This window comes from Python bivittatus, unplaced genomic scaffold (assembly GCF_059951505.1).
Source record: "Python bivittatus isolate LINGU-HERP-01145 unplaced genomic scaffold, Pbiv_v1 ctg000080_np1212, whole genome shotgun sequence".
NCBI classification, from domain to species: Eukaryota; Metazoa; Chordata; class Lepidosauria; order Squamata; family Pythonidae; genus Python; species Python bivittatus.
The window spans coordinates 10027100-10050709 of NW_028277035.1; the positions used below are offsets into that span (position 1 = coordinate 10027100).

Genomic DNA, 23610 nt, shown 5'->3' on the forward strand with positions numbered 1-23610 from the left:
GTTGTGCAAAGCCGGCCTGCTTTCAATATCCGCTTCTCCATCCTCAGCCTGCCAGAAACACTTCCCAACTCCTCCCAGTCCTTTGAAGAAAAGCGATTTTAGCTTCACGATGCCATCTTAAGCATTACTCAGAACTGATTCTACTATGCTGGAGCAGGAAAGGAAGAATAAACATTTGTGATGGAGATAACCAGAAATATGAGGGAGGCCAAAAGCACAACTGCCCTTCTGCTGGCTCTCAACTTCTAATTAAGCTATTTTGGTTCGTCCACAGGCCATCTTGCTGTTACCAAAGGCTGGTGCTTGACTTGGCGGGCCCTAGGGATAATGCACAACAAGCAAGACATATTTAAAAAGTAATGCTAGAAACACATTGCATATTGTTAAGGCAGGGGCGTTTTTTCACATGACAATGGACTATTTAAATTAAATTACCCACTGTCTATGTGAGCATAACTTCTCTCCTTTATAATTCAAGTAGTAACTACAAAGGATTGTAAGCCCAATGAACTAGCACCACGCAGACAGGACATATCATACGTGATATGTAAAAAAGGATTTATTACTGAGACATAAAGAAATGCACTGTCCCCGGTGATCATCAAATAAAAATTAACTCAGGGCTGCCAGTAATTTAGAATGGTAAACTTTGTGTTTAGAGACATCTGCAGATGTTTAGCAAAATAGTCATGACAACTGTAATAGTAATTCCTTTCATCTCGTTTAAAAAAACCTCATTTTTATAAAATTTTCTGTCCCAATCATTATTTCTAATTAAACTCTGAGCTTTTACTCCTGTGCTGACTTTATGCTGTGCTGACTTTGATTATAAATAAGGCTTGTTTTTGTTTTTCTGTTGCTGAAGCTTATTCCCATATTTTGTTTAGCCATATTAAACCATTTGGTTTTGGCTTAGCATATGATTACTATTTACTCAAAAAGCTATGGCTAACCAAACCACAGATTATTACATCCTAGGAAACCCCGGCAGTGTGTGAGACTGATGGGGCACATGATTGCCTCAGTTGATGTGGATTGCTTCCTAATGCTGTTTCACCCTTATTTCTGCAACATCCTGGGGTCCTCTGACTGACTTAAGTCATCAGTGAGTTTTTAAAGGAAACTTACATTGTTCTAGCAAAGCAGCTATGTGGAACAGTTCTGATGGGACAAAGACTGGAAGGAAATGAAGTAGCCTTCACCACCATATCTCCGCTGAGTGTCCTTGCATCCTATGTGTGCAAGGAGGAGGGGGGGGAGGAGCAATAGTCGTAATCGGGAGATTTGTCACACCTGATTGCCATGTGACATCTTGGCCCTTTGGAATTCAAGTGAACTGTTAAGCATTTCAGAACACTTTATTAGTCTTCTCCCAAGTTTAGTTTGTTTTCTTTTGTCTGAAAAAATATTTTAAAATATTATTCAGCAAAAGAGTATATGTGCTCATGTCTCTGCAAAAAGACCATGACATTGTGTACAGTCAGATCAATCCCACACCGATAATACCCAAGAAAGGTCCAATCTGTTCTTTTAAAAGAAGTCTGGTTTTTCCACTTAACCATCTGCAGACATAAACTTCCTTTTGTCCAAAAGGAGAGTGAAACTGAATGAGAAAGATGGCATGCAGTACTTTTGCTTGGGGAAAGAAAGGCCTAGACTAGCAGTCCATTTATTAAAGGAAAGGCAGACCTCCAAACTGTTCAAAACAGACAGTTCGGTTTTTCATGAAATTATATTTTGTATGAAGACATTTTTATTAAAGTTCATGTTAATGGTGAAATGGGAAGTCTTGCTGTGGGAAGGGATAGATAAATAGCTAGTGCTGGCTCCACATAAAGCCATCCACTTTTACTGCATAGGCTGAGATTAATGCCCAGGTATCATTCATTAGGACCAAAGAGGATACTTACTAGCTTTAAAACAAATGCCAGCCAGAGATACCGCATCGGTACTTAAATAAAAAGAATAAATTTGTACTTAAAGGCTACTGCAGAAACATACATGAAAAGAAGTCTAGTTAAAAATGTAATAGCTAGACTTCTTAAAATGTAATAATAGCCAACTGCCAACTTTCTAGGCTGCTTGGGCAAAAGAAAAACCAATTATGTAAGTAACATACAGTGAAGTATGCCTTAGGAACTAAATTATAGTTTTGAATGATTTATTACAGTACTGCTTAAAACCTGTAACAGGCAAAAACCCCTCTTGTATGATGAGTAGCCCAGCAGACAATGAGTAATATCTTCCGCATACTTGCAGTGCGGTACACAGAGGCATTCTTCTAGAGGAATATTAAAACACGGCCTTGCTGCAAGAGGAAAGGGCGCTGTATGAAATCTGGCAAGATTGTGATCAACAGATATGTATGACTGAGAATAGAGAATCGGTTTAGAGTTTTTGCAGAAAGATCACTCACACACCCCTTCCCTATCTTAAATGGTTTGTTGCATTTAAGCAAATAGGTGTATCCCCAAAACTGATCTTAGAGTGGCCTTGTAAGTGCAGTTTTGTTTTTTCAAAGATGTAAGTTCTTAGGGTACTGTAAAAGGCTGAGAGTATAAACAGAATCTAGACATTCCATGTGATGTTAAGAAGAGGTTCATAGGTTGCAACTCCAAATTGAACATCTATTAAAAAAATGACCATAATATTCTGACTTGAAACAAACTGTGAAATAATGTACCAGCTTGAGTATAAAATCCTATATCACAAAACGGTTTCAGAAAGTATGTTTGATACTTTAGTTTTTAATCATGGCAACAATATGTTACATCATATTCCACTATTTTGTATACTAAACTTAATCTTTGGCAGTGTCAACTCCACCCAAGGACTTAGCGTTAACATATGCCTTTGCTGTTTACACTGTTTCTCCTAATATATATGGTGATTATTTAGGAGTGGAGAGACAGGCAACTGAGTTCCTTGTCATCACTGGAAAAGTGATTCACCCATCTTGTCTTCCCTCCTCCTACAGCTTAAACAATGATAAATAACTTTAATTGGCCTTGGCAAAACAGGGGAGAAAAATGATTGGTTACATTTATTTTTACTTTTATCCTTCAGAGGATATTGCTTTTTGATGACTTTGCTTGAAATCATGGTTGCTTTGAGCAGGATCCACAAGTTTGTCTTCTGCATGTTATATGTGATGCATGCAAATGATCGTATTTGTAAATATTTCAGGCAAATATCTTGACAATCAAAGCATACAGAATCTATTAGCAGATCTTAAGTCAGGATTTTTAGTTAAACAATTCAAAATTCTGTTTTGTTTACCTAATTGGTACATTCTAATCTGTTTTCTTTAATCACATAATCTGATTATTAACTTAGAAATAAATCCTATTTTTCCCAAAAAAAAACTACTGTAGAGGATTGCAATTTAAATCAATTGTTGCTTTTTTAGCTTACATTTTCACCTGAAAGTATTCTGAAACTCCCCTCTGCTAATCAACATTATTACTAGTATGTGAATAGAGCTGAATAGAATGCTTCTGAGGAGGGGATTTAACAATATAAAATCTAACCACTGCCAACTTTAAGCAAAAAGCCACAGGTTCCTTAGTAGGTAGAAAATGTAATTCCAAGAACTAGTCATTATGATAATATAAACATTTCTATATTTTACCTAAGGAGGAAATGGGTTCAACCATATATGGGAACAATCATTACTCCTTCATCCTGTGTATGCTAAGACCAGTGTTGAATTCAACCCAAACATCAGGGTATATTCATGGATCTTCCACATGCCATCTAAACTCTGATAGTGTAGAATCGGAGACTTTCAACTTCTCCTCCCTTCCTCCAACCTACTTTTGTAGTACCTTGTCTGATGAAAAGATCTGAAGATCTTAACAGTTTGTATATTTCCCTGATCACTGGACAGCTAGTTTAATTTTTAAAATTGCCCTAAAATTGTTTTTTGGATTCTTTTTCCCTAAGACCAATAAAACTTACTTTGCTTTTTCTAGGAAATTAAAAACTGATCATGGGAGGATATGATGTTATATATAGGAAAATGGAGAACATCTTTGCTGTAATGAGCCTTATAAATTGGTCACTGCAAGGTCCTCCAGCTGGCTAGATGAGTGGGTGAGTAGGTAGGCAGAGCTGACTCACTTCTACCCTCCCAGGTGTTAATGAGAATCACAGCAGTGCCCCTCCTGCAGCTGCTACAGGCTAAAGGAGATAAATTACAACTCTAGCTTGTTTATACTTTCAAAGGGCACTTAAAGGGGCTTCCCACAAGGGATCAAAATGCCCTTTCCCACCAAAAGCATATCACGAATAATATGACCCTATTAACCCCCGAAATTCTAGGGCTCTAAGCACTGGAGAAGATGTTACTGGATAGCATCAGGCAGAATTAAGGGACTTCAACAAATATTCCCCAAAATTCTTAAGAAGTTCAAATTCTTCCTTTCACCAATACTAGATGACCTCAGTTGAAAGTTCTGGGAAAGTATTTGTGACTCATAAAGTACTTTCATTATATAATACAATCTGCTTTTGAATTGTTTTTTGCCAAAATTCTGCACTTCTAACATGTTACAAACATAATCTGATGCTCCAAGGGAGTGATGGAATGACTCCCAACTCCATAGCCTACAGTGTATCCAGAGGCAGAACCAGACTGCCAAGTAACAGCCTTGATTTTTCTGAAGCCTAGCACTAAGGACAGTGAAATGATTTTTTTCATATCATCCCCTTGGAAACTCAGCTAGTATTTAACATGTATACGTGATGCTCCATATATACAAGCACAAATGTACCTATCTGTCCACATCATGATCCATTTTGTTAGTGTGAAACAGAAGTTAATGAGGACATTTACTTCTGGAAAATAAGGGGAACATGAAACAATCATAAAGTACATTTTAACAACTTGCAATCTCCCTGTTTTGACCCCTTGGAAATATAGATATGAATGCAGAGCCAGAAGTTGTGATTGAGAGCTTTTGTGGCCAGAAATCCTGAAAGAAAAAGAAGAAAGAGGCAGGGTTTAACTTCACCTGAGAATGCATGGTGAACTAATGCCATAGCTCATTTTCTGTCATGTTAGAGAGAATCCACATAATCCATTTGTAATCTTCCCATTTTCCCCTAGTCTTGCTTCTGTTTCTTTTCTTACCAGAGGAAATTTTCATGTGTTTGGGGTGGCAGTGGGGTTTAGGACAGAAGAGCAGCATAGACCTCAATGGTTGTAGAAGTCATTGGTGCTACTCTGCCATCTTTAAGAGATGCCTTTCATGTAACAGTGACTGGTTGAACTCATCTTTGCTTAATAAAAGTTCAGTATAACTTTTATAGTAGTTATTTTTATCACTTGTTTTCTTTCTTAATTTATATTTTAAAGCACTTTTCTGGATTTATCAAAAAATATACTTGAAAATTGAATACAAAATGTAACACTGTAATTACAGGTAGTCCTCAACTTATGACTACAGTTGGGACCAGAACTTCCATGGCTAAGTAATGATCAAAATTCAGGCACTTGGCAACTGGCGTGTATTTACGATGGTTGCAGTGTCCCATAAGCGAGTCGTGCCTGATTTTATGACCTTTTTTTGCTGCAGCTGTTAAGCATATCTGGCATCCCCCATTGACTTTGGTTGTCGGAAGCCAGTTGGGAAGGTCGTAAATGGTGATCATATGACCCTGGGACACTGCAACCATCGTAAATACATGCCAGTTGCCAAGTGCCTGAATTTTGATCATGTGACTGTGGGGGTGCTACAACAGTCATAAGTGTGAGGACCAGTCATAAGTCACTTTTTTCAGGGCCATCATAACTTCAAATAGTCATTAAACGGATGGTCATAAGTTGAGAACTACTTGGATTGATTGATTGATTGATTGATTGGGGCAATAGCACATTAGAATATACCATGCCAGATGTGGGACAAGTATATTATGCAGTAAGTTACTGATTAATTTCCAAGTACTAATTAAAATCCTAGTTTTAAGTATAGAACAACATTTTATAAAAATTACTTGCTTTACATAAACCTGTCTAGCCATTAAGATTGGTCTTTGAGAATTTGGTCTATATCCTCTTGTTATCTGAAATTAGGTAGGTAGTAATGATTATTATTTCTGACACTTCATTCTTTGCATTTGTTTTCCAGAAAGGCTTGCCTGAAACATCCTCATTCTCTTTCTGAAACCAAATGAAATTGCATTATAAAAAAATGTCCAGGATTTTTAAAGTTGTTGTGGTTTGCTTTCTTCATGCTGGACTTTTAACAATTGGCATAATTTGTTGTAGCATTTTAATTGTATTGTAAATAGTATACTCTATTCCACCCTCAGACTCAAGTCTGAATAGTGCTTAATAAAAGTTTAGATGCATAACTATGAACTCCCCCAAATATAATAGCTACTTTCAAATGACATGTTTTTTATTGGTTAACCTAATCATGGCTTACTTAATGAGTATTTTATGGCTTTGCGCAACCTATTGAACTATGAACTCACCACATGGATTGCGTTTGCTAAAGCTAAAATCCATAAAGCTAAAATGTCATTTAATGTGCAAAAACAGCCAATAAGTAAGAAATTATTTTTTTTCAAGTGAAAGGATCAGGTTTCATTCCTTCTATATATGCTTTCTATGCCTATGTTTCTAACTAAATGAGTCAAATGATTACCCTTTAAACACGCACACACACTCAGAAGTATTAAACCTTAAATAACCTTGTATTGCATGACTTTTCTGGGCCTCAAAATTCTAATGGCTCAAGAAGATGTCCAATATGTTTTTTCTGCTTCATTACCATGGAATGATCTCACAGGATAGAACTAACACAAAGTAGTATCAAGGGGCTGGTTTTCTCAACCCTTATTTGCTGTGGTGTTAAATTACAAATGCCTTATGCCTCTGGCTGTGACCGCTGAATTAGTTTTCCTAAACTTGAGCCCAACCACAGGTTTGGGAAGTGTTGCAAGCATCTGCCTCAGAAGAAACTTTAAGTGTTTTCAGCAGTAAAACGCCCAAGTAGGACATTCTTCATCAGGAGTAGATTAAAATGTCAGCAAACTTGGTGTCTCATTCTGAAAAACAAGTCTTCCTATCCCAGAAGTACGTTCCAATAGATTTCCCAGAGACTAAACTCCTACAAAGTAATATTTTATTTATATGTGTGTTTGTAGCAAACATGTACGTCTAAGAGAAAAAAAAATATGAAGAAGATCAAAGACTATATGATAGACCCAGTAACAGGATGCAGAAAGCCAGTTTGGTGTAGTGGTTAAGGTACAAGGCTAGAAATGCAGAGACTGTGCGTTCTAGTCCCACCTTAGGCACAAAGCCAGCTGGGGGACCTTGGGCCAGTCACTCTCTCTCAGCCCTAGGAAGAAGGCAAGAACAAGCCACTTCCAAAACATCTTGCCAAGAAAACTGCAGGGACTTCTCCAGGATGTCACCAGGAGTCAATACTGACTTGAAGATACACACACACATACAAGAGTGGTAAGAAAGGCAAGGAGAATTCTCTGGAAAGCAGAAGTCCCTTTACACAGTGTAGGATGAAGCTCTATAGCTATAATGTTGTGTCTATCTCTTTTCAATGGCGCAAACTGTATTCAGCAAAAAACAGTGCTGGAAAACATGGAATTCATATGCCATTTTTTTTCAGCAATAGTTGGAATAAAGTGCAGCTCTTAATTCACAGTTGCAAACACAAACAATTTATGTAACCTCTTAATAGCCAGAACATCATGGGTACGATGCTGCATAATTTAATTTGCAATACAAATGTAAGTTGATAACATAGGGGACCACAATCCTTTTCAAACTAAAGCCTGCGCTAGCTTTGTTAATGGGCCTGTACTCAAAAATGTGAGCAGAAAAAAAAATTACTTTTAATAAGATGAAATAGAATTAATATAATTATTCCTCATGTATTAACTATTTCTCCTTCATATTAATTATTAGCAGAAATTGAGGGTAGTTTGTACCAGGTTTGGTGGGATGGGGTGGGGAGGGGTTGTTCCCCTTCTACCTCATAATAGCACACTGAATGATATCTCAGCTGGGCTATCTAGACAGCCAAAGGAATTGTCTTTAGCTAGAAGAATTCACCAGACTATGTATGGGTGGGGAGGAAGAGAAGAGAAGAGAAAAGGAGAGTGGTGAGAGGAAAGATAAGAAACAGAGACACAAAATTGCTTTAGATAGTGGTTAAATAAATTATTAAATAAATAATCAGCAAGAGCAACAAGGAATCTGTCTTTCCTTTCTGTCTGTTTCTTATCTTTCCGTTCCCAACTCCCATTTTCTCTTTTCTCCCCCTCCAGCAACAACCTTGTGCATTTATAAATTTCCTTTCTCAGAACAACTACACTCTGCTCCAGTGAAGTAGACTGGAAAGCTTATGTAACAATAAAGATCATTAAGGTGCCACAAGACAATCTACTGTTTTTGCTGCACAAGACATAATAGAAATAGAAATAATTTCAATAAAGCAAGAATCTACTATCTTGCAGCTTCCATCTCTGCAGGTAGAGCTGTATTCATTCTCTGAGCACAAATGTCTTTGTCTGAATGTGGCCAATATTTTGTTTTGTTATTATTCTGGGTATTCAGAGCAGCTCAAAATGAATTAAAAAGATATTAAGTGATTATGATTTAATAGAATAATTGGAACTGTGCAAATGCTGCAGATAACTTGAAAATGCAGCCCCCACTATCTATTAAACACAGGTTCAGTTGTTAGAAAGGAACCAAATACCGGGTATAGAGGAAGTCATGCATTTTGTCTTGACATCACTGGCATAAATGGCGAAGAAATTCATAAGTTATCAGCCGGTCTATGGAAGCAATCCAAGACAAAACTAGACTTACATTAGAGGGTAGAAAGGAGGGATAATTTAGAGAAAGAGAATGGTGCAGGGAGAAAAAAGTTACCCCACCTCTACCCTCATCACCATGATCCCAATCCAAAATGCTTCCCTGTGCCATCACATCTCCATTTTAAAAAAAAAAAAAACCAAGAAAAAGAAAATGATGAGATATTGGATTGTCTCAGTTTGTTGAACATTCATATCAAAATCAGGAATGTTGGGGCCTGCTCAAGACTTTACAGTGCTTAAGATGAAAAAAGGTTCTTCCACAGCAGTAAAAGTTTACTAATTGGCCATCTGCTGCCTTCAAAATTTGTACTTCTCTCTCCGCTTAATGATAGGGTTGGCCTGGAAGCACTTAAACAAAAAATCTGGAGTTAAACTGGTAGGATGACACTTTCTACTCAGCTGTTTTTCTCTGAGGCCCCCCGAACATGCAATGCCTATTCATAGTGATCTATTAACATAAGAGAGGAGAAAATAATCTGTGGATTTATTATTTCTATTTTTGAGGCACTATTGACTTAATGTCCTTTGAGTTTTACAATCATTTCTGGAAAGCAGTATCAAAAATGTATCAAAATATTAAAAATCAGTAAAAATAATACATGCTCAAGATATGAATTTTATTCCCTTAGCCTATGTCTAGTTCAAGACTTATGCAAAGTGACAGTAAGCCACATTATTCTGCCCTGCCTCAGTTTACCTCTTTTTGGGTTTCAACAATATTATTCTGGAGTATCAGATGAAAACTCAGTGAAGAGCCTGCTCTTAGTTCATGCAGCTCAGCTTTCAACATAGTAAAGCCCATTTTCTCACTGCCATGAATATTTCATTATTATTCTTTCTGTCACTTGATGTCAGGGCTTACCTTCCTGGCAATTATTCAGTATATTAAAGAGCTATGCTTCAGACTGTCCTGCAGTTTATGGTAGCACTATCATGCTCTGATGACCTCCAACTTTCCACTTGGTCACACAGTGATCCTGTAATCCCTAGCCTATAAGTGAAGAAGGCTTAAAATAGCATTAAGAATATCAACATAAAAGTAGCCTTTCTCCCCTTAAGGTGACGCTTTCACATCACAGCTTCAAGATATATAAAATCTGTGATGCTTTCTGGGAGGCAAGGTCAGGCGACCTACAGTGGGTGTGATCAGAGGTGTGTTTTGGGAGATTATGAGCATGTAACAACCCCTCCCCTCTGGCCACAGCCAGCTTCTACTGTAGGAAGGACACAGCACCACTGTTTTATTTGGGAAGAAAATGGCAAAAAAAAATTGCAGTTCCATATTAACAGTACTCTGAAGATGCAGCAACCCTACTTCACCTCCTTGCACTTTCCAGAAAATAATGGGGAATGTTGAACTGGAATTTTGACACATGTGTGCCAGTTTCCTTCTAAGTCAGTTGCAAACATTCTCCCCTTCAAAGAAAGAGAGGGCTGTCAAACAGCTTGAGTTGAGGTGTTTTCTGGGTATATTTCTGCCTACATGTCTTCCCATATGCTAATTTACTTCACTTTGTTTTAACATGGAGGATCTCTAGGTAGGATGTGGGAGAAGGGGCAGCCAAATATGCTTAGAGAAGCCCAGGCAGAGCCCTGAAGTCAGCCCTGCTGTCCATACTACAGCACCCCAGTGCTGAACATCTTCTCCCCTGGCTGATGAGGTGCTGAAAGGAGAAGGCTTCAAATCCAGAAGAGACAACCCTTCTCTGTAATGAATGACATGCTCACAGCTCAGGACAACACCATGTGGCAGGATAGGGATTAGCAAGAGGGACAAGGGGTTTTGTGTCAGCCTTGTTTTGTGCCAGTGCAAAGAGAAGGGGGTGGGATTTTAACTCAGTAATAAGGAAAGGCCTATGTAGCTCTAAAAAGGGGGATATATTTCAACACTACAATAAATCTGGATACTAAACCTCCTACTAACTTCACTGAATGATACCTTTCCCAAATTCCAGTCACGTGTAACACTATTAAACTAGGAGCATAGCACCCTGTCACCTAGATTTGCTCTTGGCTGTCAGTTTATCTGTTCCAAACAAGAAAGCTGAATATAGAGTGTATATGCCCTTCACATAGCATATAATTAAAGCTATGGAGTTCAGTACCACAAATGAAGTGATTATCACCAACCTGAAAGCTTTAAAAGAAGAAAGACTAATGCATGAAGTAAAACTATCTGTGGTTATTAATTTGTTAGATTTATATCCTGCCTTTCTGCTAGGAGCTCAAGGCAGTATACATTGCATTATTCCTCCTATTCGCTTCCATAACCAGAACCCTGTGAGGTACAGTAGATGGGCTGAGAGACAAGGTCACCTACTGAACTTCCGTGGCTGAACTTGAGCGGGATCTCCTCAATCTTTGCCCCAGAACTAGTACAACTAGTGGTCAATATATAGGAAAGAAATTGCTACTAGGCTCATATCCTGCTTAGAAACCTGGATTAAATGTACCTTTACTTGGATTCACTGCAGCTATTACTGTGACTGAAATATAGGGGAAGAATGGGCAAAAAAAACCCTTCAGGAATGTGTGGTATCCCTATGATTATTCCCAGAATTCAAGAAACCAAAAAGGATTGTGACAATCTAGATACATTCTGTCTTGGTTTTGCTACAAAGGACGAGGCAGATAAACCCTGTCTATACAATCAGGGCAGGGTAAGTTGGGATTCAACAGATTCAAGGACAGCCAACTGTCCAGCTGTGAACAACTCCTCATTAAAGACAGACATCCTGAACAGGCTCTCTTTCCTCCCTCATACATCAAAACTATTTTAGCAGAGAAATGGCCTCTTTTCCATTCTCTCTCATGAATATGTGATGCACAGAAAATACAGAGCAAGGAATATGCAAATAGAAATAACAACAACACCCAACTCCTATCTAATCTGAAATTGAACTAATTGAATCATTCAGTTCAAATTATGATTTCCTCCCCTTCTGTAATCCTTACAATACAAAACAAGGGGGAAACTGGCATTTGTATAAACACATTAAAAACTATTTTTTAGGAATGCTTGTCACCTTACAAGCAATTACAACTCAAATACTGAATATTCACATTAGGAGATAGGATAGATAGATAGATAGATAGATAGATAGATAGATAGATAGATAGATAGATAGATAGATAGATAGATAAAGTTTGACACAAATTTTGGTGATATCCTCTTGACCAAATTGTACTTCTTTAATTTATATTCCCAAGTCTCCATGCCTATACTATATGCACTTACCTAGAAACAATCTTCATGGCAATATTGGCACTTAATTTTTAGTAATATCCTTAAGATTGCATTATTACTTATCCTCAGAAAATGCAACATCAGTTTCAGTAGAACTTACTTTCAGGTGGATAATATATAAGTTGCAATGCTTCAGACAGTTACTAGGAAATTCCCAGCATGTCCTTCCAACCAGAATTATTTGGATATCCTACATTTTTATTTACAGTTTGGAAGCAAATGCTATTGGAATGTATGACATTTTTGAATACAGATTAATACTATGCAGATTGCAGTAAAAGTAACTTCTAAGTTCACACAAATTTGATACTGACAATTGGTGAAGAAGTAAATGACTACAATTTTTAAAAACAGCCGGCAGCTGGGGTGCTTTATTTCCTCCCTCTAGCACTTCCTCCCTCTAGCACTAGGATTTTAAGGGGATGTTCACCAAATTTCAAATATTCCCCACTCACACTACATATTTGCTTACAGATGTGATAACTGTGGAGTCCCTGGTGCTCTCTGAGCTTGATTGTTTGCTTGCAGAACTTACATTCCCCTACTAGGTAACATCACAGATGGGATCATTCCCATGTGCTCTGATCCTGATGCTGCTCTGGGATTTCCTTGAAAGCTCCTACCGTTTCATTCTCAGATCTATCATTCACTATCCCTCACACGCTGTGCACCTCCCTCGCAGGTTGTATATCTTTGCCCTTAGCAAAGACCAGGAGCCCCCAAGTTGATGGAGTTTGATTTCCCTGATTCGAACCACCCGCACCCCAAGCATCATCTGCAGGTAAAGTGAGGGCGACACACTCGAGGTTCCCCCAGGAGCAAAGCCCCTCCCGTGAATCCTACGGCACAGAACTAGCTTGAGCCCCACCATCTCCTCCGCTCGGCCTCCGGAAAAGATGGAATTTGAGGCCTTGGACGGCGCTTGCCAGAGAGCGGTTTCTGCTCTGCAGCGCCTTCCACTCCAACTCCTTTGGAAAAGAGGATCGATCGAAGTAAGCTCTGCCTACTTTGCCCACCCAGCCACTCAGCATCCCGGGCAGCAGGTGGTAAGAAAAGACTGCTCGCCTTACTTTCTTTGGAGGGGGGTCATCTGTTTATAGACGTGTCTCCCTCACTTGTCTTCCCCCTGTTAAATCAGACCCACCCCTTTCCTTGCTAATTTTCATTTTATTGTGCCCTCTAACCCAGCCTACCTCTTGGGGAAATTTTGCCCAGCTGCTTGTATTTGGAGAACTCAAAGGCCAGCTTTCCCTTCGGTAGTTTCTCGAGGCGGCAAAAATCTGTCAAGAATCCGAGGCAGCGAAAAGGCGAACACCTTAAAATCGGGCCCCTTTATGGGAGGCAGGGTTCTGCCCCGAGGCTGGGAATCTTTTCGGGCACGTGCCAAGGCATCTAGTGATGCAGCAACACTAACAGGGCACAGAGGGCCACGCAGGACTTCCTGAGGCTTAGCCCTTGGCAGGACTTGCTTTGAAGGGTCACATTCAATGTTCAGAATCAGATCGGAGACTTACAGCTCAGCTCAGTACTAAATGGACCAGTTACGCAGAACTCACTGGGCCATCCTGAAATCCAGAATGCGAACAGGGAATATAATTCTAAACATAGAATATAATTCTAAAGAAGCCAAAGGAATGGCAAGTAGGTGCCCTCCTCCTAAATAAAAGCAGAGACCTTGCTGAGGGGTGGTGGTGTCAGCTCCTCAGTGCAATCCCGCCCTTGACCTTACACCCGAGCCTGTAAGCCGGCTGATTTTCCGAGGTGATCTGTCAATAGAGCACGTGATCGGGTGAAACCTGTGACCGCCCGTACCCCGCGCAGAAGCCCAGCTCAGCCAGCAAAGGCGGACTGTGCGCGAGGACTGGGAACCACCGGGCAGCGAAAGGCGCCCGGGCCGCGTAACTCACCGACGCACTCGTTGGCCTCGCGGGCGGTGGCCCTCTGCCAAGGCCGGTCGTAGTGGAAAGGCTTGCAGCGGTCGCACTCGGGCCCGGCGGTGTTGTGCTTGCAGTCGCAGACCAGGTGGTCGTCGCGGTCGCGGACGCAGCGGGAGGCGTGCCCGTTGCACTTGCAGCGGCCGCCCACCTGGAGGTCAGAGACAGCGTAGTAGTAGGAGTCGCGCGCCAGCTCGGAGTCGTCCTCGTTCTCATCGCCGAAGGTGTGGAGGCGGCTGAAGACCACCTTGATGTCGGTGGCCGTGACCCAGTCCTGCAGGACAGGCGAGTTATCGAAGTCGTGCGCCGAGGGCCGGCCGTCGAGGGTGCTGAAAGCGATGAGCCCCCCGCTCAGGGGCCGCATGTCGGTGTGTGAGTCGGTGCAGATGGCTTCCTGCTCGTTTTGTTTGGTGATGGTGGCGCGGCTGGGCTTGTTGTACATCTTGCGGCACTGCGTGGAGTAAAACTGGAAGGGCACCCACGTCTTGCCGCCGTCCATCGACTTGGCGATGGCCATGGACTCCGGGCGCGGCGAGCAGAACTGCAGGCTGACGTAGGTCACCTCGAACTTCTTGCCCAGCGCCAGCACCAGCGTCACGTTGAGCGGGTGCTGCACGAAGCTCTCCGACTGCCAGCAGGTCAGGTTGTGCGGGTTGTTGAGGTCGGTCAGGTAGGAGGCCGGGTGGGCGCGCTTCGGGTCGGCGGCGTCGCACAGGTGGCACGTGCGGCTGCGCTCCTCGCCCTTCTCGGCCAGCACGCAGTAGCGGGACTGGGGGCGGCCGCAGGTGCTCGACACCTTGACCTCCTTGCCGAAGGCGGCGTTGACGAAGTCCGGGATGCAGCGCCGCGGCTGCCCGTTTTCGTCGTAGCAGGGGTCCGGCTGTGGTGCCGTCTGCACGGCGAACATATTCAAGCCGTAGCCGCCGCGCACCCCCTCGGCCAGGCAGGCCACCGCCGCCAGGGCCACCAGGGCCTCCCAGCCTGCCGGGGACATCCTGCCTGCCTGCCTGCCTCCCTGGGCGCTGAGGGAAGGGAGCCTGCGGAGAGAAAGGAGAGAGCGCGCGTGAGCCTCCCGAGCCACCTGAGAGACCGGGCTTTGCGCCTCGACTCTGACCGGCCAGGAGACCGCGTGCTGGGGACCCGGACCTCCCGGCCTGTCCCAGCGCCCGCGGAGGCGCAGGTGGTGAACTGCTGGGGCTCGTTCGAGCGGGTGTAACCCTGCGCGCGGGCGGAAAAGGAGCCTCAGGGGAAGAGCGGCCCAGCGAGCCGCTTGAGTGACAGGTGCCACAGTCCGCCTCACTTCAAAAGGCCGCTCTGGGAACATAATAGGGCCCAGTCACACGGGGCTTTCTCTCTGCTAAGTCTGCGCCTGGGTTCACCTTGTGGCAAGTCAGGATCAGTCTGCCTCGCATCCCAGTGGGATTGTGAACCGAGTTGCGCGCCTTGTGAAGCCACACTTGGATGGGTTCGCACAACCTACTTAGCCCCAGTCTGTATTCGGGGTTAGGGCATGTGGGAACCCAGCGCATGAGTTCAGGATAATGAGTTCGAGTCTTCTCACATTTCAGGGTCGCCGTTCCTCTCTGACATAAGGCGATGAATAAACAAATAAATAAATCGAAGCGGAGGGGGCCTCTGAGGGACTGCGAAGGGCACCCAGCAGCAATCTTCGCCGCGCTGAAGGTTTACTCTCCTCAGATCGAGAATGGACCTTCCCAACTTACACCTCCTTTTTGAAGCTAGCTGCTCTCTCAGGAGAATGAGAAAAGTGGGACAACCATTTCGGACGACCGCGGGAGCCAGCCCGACCCGTCTGAGTGCTGAGAGCGCAACAGTTTGAAACACCCGCGTCCCGGCGATGGCAGCTTGAGACACAGACACACACACACACACACACACCGGTCCTGCGGGCTTTTGGGGAAATATGAGCCCGGAAATCGGCGCTCTCCCTGGGGCGTCAGGTAAAGCGCGCCAGTTCCCTCGGCTTTTCTCCCGCGCAATCGGTTTCGAGAGGGTAGGCGTGGATTTCCACGGGCGAAATCGTGGCTTCACGACTGGGCTACAAAGAATCCCGGTCAGGGAGGTAAAGAAGGAGAGCGAATCGGGCGGAGCGACAGGCATTCATCTTTGCTGGCTTGGAAATACCGTCTAAAGGAGTCCAAAGACCTTGGGGTCTTAGCTTCTCCGGTACCCTTGGGCTTAGATCCAGTCCATTTTTACGAGGGGGTTAGGGGGTCCCTTTTCTTTTTCCTTCACTCTCCGAAATCATTGCCCTGGACAGCTTGCCTTTGAAACTTGCCCCACTGTCTCGGTGAGGACCAACTCTTCCCCAGGAGAGGAAGAGCATAGTCATGTAGGAAGTTGCGCAGCCGAAGATGGTGGTTCTGTGTGTGCCGAGCCACAAATTCCCCAGCCATATTTTAGCCTGGCGGAGTGGTGGAGGGAGGGGAACAACCCAGAACTTCAGTTTACTCTCCAGGCAGTTGGGTGTATTAAGTAAAGCGAGGTTCAGTTAACCATGGACAAGAGAACCTCGTGATTTCTGCCTTAGGTTGGGCTCGCCTATCTCGCTAAATCAAAATGTGATTTAGGGAGCCCAGGACTTAGCACTCTGTGTGAACCAGGGACTTAAGATGTTAGACAATGATTAACATCTAATGGCTTAGACGCTGGAAGACGCCCCCCCCCCCCCCGCAGCAATCGGAACTTCATTTTCTTAGCGGAGATCTTGGGACGTTGCACTGCACAAGAGAAATCGAGTTTCTCTTACCTCAGAAGCGCATCTCTGGAGGGTTTCTTTGAGCTGCTCTCCGCAAAGAAATGGTCCTAAGGTCTCAGCCTGAGCATGCACAAAGTTTTCTTCTGGGAGCTGGCCCCAAGTTGGTGCATGCAGGCGAAGAACGGCAGGGTTTGACGCCCCTTCACGTTCGTGAAGCAGCGATTACCTGCCACCCAAGAGATCTGCCGTTCTGGCTGTCAGCGACTGAAGAAAGGCAAAGGCGGGGGCGGGGGCCGGGAAGCTAAACCTCAGCCCCCGCGCACGATCCGCTCGGTCCAGCCTCCCAAATCCCTCTAGTCAAACAGACGCCCGACCAAGGCCCATTTCACCCGGGGGAAGTGGACCTGGCTTCTGAATGAACGTGGGGCGAGGGCAGTACCGGGCGCGAGAACCCCCGAACGGCTCGCAGGAACTCCCTCTCTTGGCCCAGTCGCCGCGGCGAAGATGGCGAACTTCGCGAGACTCGCGGCTTTCCCGCAGGGGAGCCGTTGACAGCGGGGTCGTCCGGAGGCCCCGCTTGTTGCTGCTTCGGTCAAGCCGGAGAAAGAGCCCGCGCGGCGAGAGATGCGCCAGCGAAGGTGGGGCGCGGCGAGGAGGAGGTTTTCTGCCCCTCTTTGGCAGGAAGCGCCGTCCCGCCTCGGGCGGGGAGCCCGACTCTCGCTTTCTTCAGGTAGCGGTCAGCTGGCCTCCCACCCCGAGGCCCGCCCGGACTCCCGCTCCCTGAGCCGCCTCCGAGAGCTAAGGAGGCGCCCGCCCGCTCTCTTCCGTGGGCTGCTGCCTCCGGGCAGCTCCCTCCCTCCGCCTGCCTCTCGGGGTCCTCCGCGAGCTACCTTGGCCGCAGCTGGTCGCACGCTTCTTCCGCGGTGCCGCGGACAGCTGCAGCTCCAGGCGAGCTGGAGACGCTCAGGGGTCTCGATCGGTGCCCATCGTGCAGTCCCAGCGAGCGGCCAGGCTCCGCAGATGCCGGGAGCGTGTGAGGCGGCAAACTCGGGCCGAGGTTGAGGTCATCCCGGAGGAGTGACACCCCGTGGGCTCGCGCGGGGGAAGAGAAAACGACATCCACTGGCGGGATGGCAGCTCTCGCGACGGACGGGGGCGGGGAGCGGTGTGTGCGGGAGGGGGGAGGGAGCGAGAAGGGGCGGCCCCGGCACTGATGCACTTGCGGAAGGGAGGAGGAGGAGCTGTGGGGAGGGGGAGGCGGAGGCGGAGTGGCCCAACAGGCTTGGCCTGGAGACTTCCTTCATCATCAACACCAGTATCAAGTGGAGGGGGCAGAGAAGATCCCCTCGCAAAAGCCAGGTGAGAAAAAGAGAGTGGTCGATCCTAGCAAAGAAGAAATAAAAGCCACGCCTTTATTTTGTAGCAAAGAATCCCCGTCCCTCATCCTTCTTAAGCGCTGGTTGAGCGAGCGTTCCCTTCTGACACCGGACCGGAGCGTTTCTGGAGCGGGTGGGCATGCCTGGAGCTGCGGCTCAAGTGGAGACAGGGCTGGCAAGAGGCTAGCATAGGCGGGGGAGGAGGGGGAGATCCCTCGAAGCTGGGGGCTGCCGTGTTTGCCCGGCTCCCGCAAGGGCATCTAGAAGAGGGGGCGCGTCGTCTGGTAGATCTTACGTCCCTCAGGGGGCCACACAAATGGAAAAGATCCACGCCCCTCCCTCGCTGTTCAAGAGTGTGCACACAAAGATTCACGTCCCTCCCTTATCGGGCGCTCGCACACACATGCCTAAAATCTCAACCTTTTGTCTCGAACCAGACTGTGCTGCCAAATTTCCATCCCAGCCTGAAATACTTAATGAAAGACTCGGCCAGACGGAACACGCAGTCAGCAGCCTCCATCTACGACTTTACCTCCTAGTATATTACACGTTTGCCGCTTATCACACCCCGAACTGTGAGATTCACGGTTGCATGCATTATCTGTGCAAGCTAGGTAGAAATCGGAGAACTTTTCCTCCAGCACCATCTTTCTTCCCTCTTTCTATGTTTAAAGCAAGGTTCCAAGCCTTGAAAACTACTGGCACGTGTCGACACCTGACAATGGGACTAAAATGGGACTAAATCTTCCTTTCCCCCTTCCTACTGTTGCGTTCCTAATCATTTCACTGATGTGCATTTAATTCTATGGAAACAATGCAGTAAGGCTGCTCTTCCCTTGGCTCACCTGTGCTTTGGCTGACTTCACATTTTCAAAGGGTCCCTGCTTTTCTGGTTAGCCTGACATCCACCTCTCACGACTGAATTTTAGAGCCAGGGGGACGGATTCTTTTTGTCTATTAATGGGGGTGGGTACCTGATTTCATTTGGAAAATGCCTGAAAGAGAACAGAAGAGGGGGGGGGTGCGTGTGTGTGCCCGCGAGAAAGAGAGAGAAAGAGAGAAATACTTACAGTATGTGTATTGTGCATGTCTGCAGTGTCCGGATACAGAAGAGATAGAAAATAGCCTGAGCTTTAAACTTTTGAGAGAGAAGTTGGTTTGGAGACTGTTCTCCATGGCCAATGGATGAGTCTCCTGTGTGGGACCCATGAGCTTTGGCATCACAAGAAAAACACTTTCTTTATATGCGCAGGGGCACTTTTTTATTGCCACTTCATTTTTTTAAATTGGATGTTAGTTGGCTACAGATGGGAGAGGCTATTAAATGGACATGTTAAAAGATCTGACACCCACAAGAATTCCTTTTTATGCTTTTCTAATTTATAGAACACACAAGTGAAAGCTATTCCCTTGAGGCTTATGGAACAATTGTTTCCACAAGTTTGCAAATAAGCATAAGCTCTACCCAAAGATTGCCCCAGCCCCTAATGTGTTCAATTCAGACCTTTAGTAACACATTTCTCACATTCATTCAAGCCCTTTTTTCAGGCCTAGATTAAAAAAAAAAAAATTAAACCAGCCCATTGATCAGAAGTGAACAGATCCAACCAATCCCATTGAACTAAACTTGGGATATGAGTGGGAGACACCTTCTTGTGTAGACATAGGCTTTGGGGTGAGCACACTGCCTCTGAAGATTGGGCTGGGAACCTGGGACCAACCCTTTTGCAGGCTCCTTCTCTTGTTATCTGGTTAGTGCCTTCTACGGTAGGAACTGACTCTGCTTGTTCAATGAGTAGCAAAAAATATAGAACTATAGACTGGATTCACACATGGCTTTAAAAGAGAATAAGGTTTGGTTTTAGTTTAGGGTGTCACTGTTAAACAAACCAAGACTTAGCACTATGTGTGAGTCTACTAATAACATCTGAGAGTCGAGGAGGGCTTACATTTAAAGCAAATTTAACTACAAGAGATTAGGATCCCACTGCACTAGTGTTAACTGATAGTTCAGCTCTCTCACTTTTAACTGCTCTAACTACAGGTACAGAAAATAAACACCTAGCAGGAAAAAACCCACAATAGAACTCACAAAGGCTTAAAAATTTTACCAGCCCCAGCTTTGGAAAGCTACAGCCCCTCCAGCCAACACAACACTACATGCACATAAATAATAAAAAGAGAGTTCAGTGGGGTAAGCAGTAAGCTAGAATTGGTCAGGAGGTAGATCCAGTGATTTTTCTGTGCAAATCTCAAAAGGTTGCAGTGATATATATATATATATATATATATATATATATATATATATATATACACATACATACATACATACATACACATACATACATACATACACACACACACACACACAAGCATACATACACACACACACGCACACACACACACACACACACATATATATATATATATATATATATATATATATATATATGGAGTGTGGTGGTTCACTGCAGTTGGGATCAACCACCAGAGGATAACTGGAGTAACAACTTTGATTGTTCTTGATTGCAACTACCCTTTTCCAGACAAATACCAACTGTAAAGGTAAACATCTCCTGCTGATTTGGAGCTGTGGGTTTTCTGACAAATAAAAAAGCTCCTGCAAAACTAATTGAATGATCAGGCAATATATTAGGGGCAGGAAGGGGAATCTGAACGGTGTGGATTTTCTTGCAACTAGAACATCTAGTAAAGCAGTTCTACTACTTTGCTGGTAACACACACATCTCTGAGTTGCACCCAGTTACTTAATGCCAAATAACATCACACTCCAATTTGGACACTCTGAATTATCTTTAAAGCAAAAACTGCCCAAGTTCCTAGTTGTACTATATATATATATATATATATATATATATATATATATATATAACATTTTGCTTCACCTTCAGATATTCCCCAACACTAAGTATAAGTTAATTCATGGACTGCAAAAACAAAACATTTCAGGAAGATCCAGAGAAAAATTACATGTTTTTAAATCAAATTATTTCCATGGGAAGCATGCAGCACAATCCTAAACTGCATTCCCTCCTTAGACAAACATACACTAATACAGGGAGATTTATTTCTGCAAATGCATAGATAGAACTGGTCTGGGAATTAGTTTCAGTGAGGCTTTAAAGTATGTATTCTGTCATGCCCTGCTTTTAAAAAAATAATAATAACACTTGCTCCTTGTACTTAGAATAGTTTATTGTGATAATCAGACATGTCTTTTTTGATTTTAGAATTCACAACAAGAAAGAGGATTTATTTTATTTAGAGGAAATAAATTGTTTTGTTAAAACATCTTCACTGAAAACATTTATTTCTTGTTCTGGGGATCATCGAGACCACTCCATCAGCCTTTTTCCACATACCTGTTTCATCCTCATCCAGCTTAAGATGATTGCCTAAAATATTGCAAGATTTTTACTTGCACTTTTCCATTCCATTCCATTCCATTCCATTCCATTCCATTCCATTCCTACTATATTCCAAATTTCAGCACATGCTTCACTTCCTTCCAAATAGTTATCTTTAGAATCTGGGTTTTTTTCTAAATATTTTCACAGCTCTAGAGGTTGCAGCTGGATGTTGCTTTTAATCTCGATTAAAAAGGATGGCAGTGAATTCAAAACTGGCACTACACTGGTTGTCCCTATATTGCTGTTGTTCTGATTTTTATTAAAATAAAAAAGGGCTTTTATTTTTAAAAGGTATTGATATCCCTGTTTATCTGCAAAGTTCACACCTAACCAGAATTACAATTATTTCTCTTTCTCCGGATGTTTGCAAGTTCCATCCCAATCGGGTCCGCAGTAGCATTTTTAATAGAACATTTCAACAACTTGGGCAACCGTGAGCAGGAAAGGACAGATGCTATGAATATTATTCCTCTAACATATCATATATTTTATCTAGACTATAGACAGTCTATTACGTAATTTGTGAGGTGATGGTGACATTTTTGCTACTACTTTCAGCAGTAGCTAATGTTTAATTTATACGTGTAATATCTTAAGGGCTGAATATCTGCTCAGGAATTAGCGCGTAAAGGAGTTTTATCGCGCCCCCCACCCCCGCTCCACTCACGGACCGCACGTTTTAAAATGCTTGCCGGGTCTTTGAACCTGCGCTCAGCAAGCTTCCCGCCCCTTCTCAAGGGCGTTTTTCCAGATTTCCTTAGTCAACGTTTGCAAACGATACTTCCCTCTTTTTTCTTTTCATCCCCTTAAAATAGGCGTTCGTGTCCTCCTGCGAGCGGGAAATTTGGCCGATTTGTTAGTGAACTGCGAATCTGCGAGGTTTAAGAGCTCGGAGTTGGATCACGGGCTCCACCACAGCCTAAGACAGGACATCGGGAACGGATTTTTACTCTGTATCAGCGGGCACTCCGTGACGGGTTCCTAGCCTACCCAGCCTGCCCCGTTCTGCTCCTGCCTGACCGCTTGGATGCCCCGCTAATCGAGTCGCCCTGGGGCTTTCTTAGGAAAGAAATGAGACTTTCCCCCTTTTACCATGGGGTTCCCTTTAGCGATAAACTCCTAAAATTGGGAGATGATGGAGTTTCCCAGAATGATTTCATTTCCTTAAAGCAAGTATATCTTGTATTTATTTAAACATAGTTAAGCGATCTTGGCTCATCTGGGAAGATCAGAACTAAGTAACAAGAAAGACTGACTCTTGTGGTATATCAAAGAGGAATATATTAATTATGGCATCACCCTCAGACCTCATTTTTCAATTAAGGGACCCAGTGAAGGACTCGTCATCTAAGACAAGGCCTTCCCATTTTGGGAAATCTTTACTATTATCTGCAAAACCAGAAACAACCCATCTTGTACATCTTGTTCCCATCTACATCACTAGCTCCTTTTCCATCTTGTTCCCATCTACATCATTAGCTCCTTCTCACACCAGGGAGTTTCAGCTTCTTCCTCCCACCTCAAATGTTGGATGACGTCCTGCCCTTTCCTTCATGACTAATATGAAGTTATAAGAGAGAGTAATAAGCCAGGAGCTCTTACGTCAAATACTCCCCCCTGTTATGAATGCACAAAGCTATTTCCACACAATCAGTTTAAAGCACTATCTGCCCCTCCTTGTATTGGCACAAAACAACGCCACCCTAAATGTGTTTATTCCCATCCCAGTTCCTATCCTGCCTCTGTTGTACCTGTGGCAACTCCCTGTCAAACCGCCTTGTCCGGATTTGCAAATGCACCATTTATTATAAGCACACTGAGGGAATTGGTTCATCACCAGCCAAAGGGAAAACATCCACCCGTGGGTCACTGCAACACAAACGGAGTGAATCAGATGTGTGTCTCTCCTTTCATATCCCATTTGCTCACCCTGCAATTTGTGGTTGTTATCATGATTACCGTTATTATTATGTGAAATTATTTGAGAAAACAGCTCCCAATCAGAAACATATATCGGCATAAAGAAAGAGATTCCAATGCAGACGGA

The 23610-nt window shown here is 43.7% G+C and overlaps 1 protein-coding gene and 1 long non-coding RNA gene across 5 annotated transcripts in view; one reads left to right on the forward strand and one right to left on the reverse strand.

The window, feature by feature from the left end:
- NTN1 (netrin 1) overlaps positions 1–17888 on the reverse strand; it is a 215951-nt gene extending 198063 nt beyond the window's left edge. For 2 of the 4 annotated variants that reach the window (XM_088133491.1, XM_025175889.2), the window contains exons 1-2: positions 17647–17887; positions 14011–15074 (exon numbers count right to left, since the gene is read on the reverse strand). In XM_088133491.1, the coding sequence (XP_087989617.1) occupies positions 14011–15031 (1021 nt within the window). In that variant the 5' untranslated portion in view covers positions 15032–15074; positions 17647–17887. The other 2 variants (XM_088133490.1, XM_025175893.2) reach the window with 2 other exon arrangements.
- On the forward strand, positions 14536–16290 carry LOC148216619 (uncharacterized). Its single transcript, XR_015794698.1, has 2 exons — positions 14536–14675; positions 15606–16290. It is a non-coding gene; the product is annotated as an uncharacterized LOC148216619 (long non-coding RNA).
- Positions 17889–23610: the final 5722 nt, after the last annotated feature.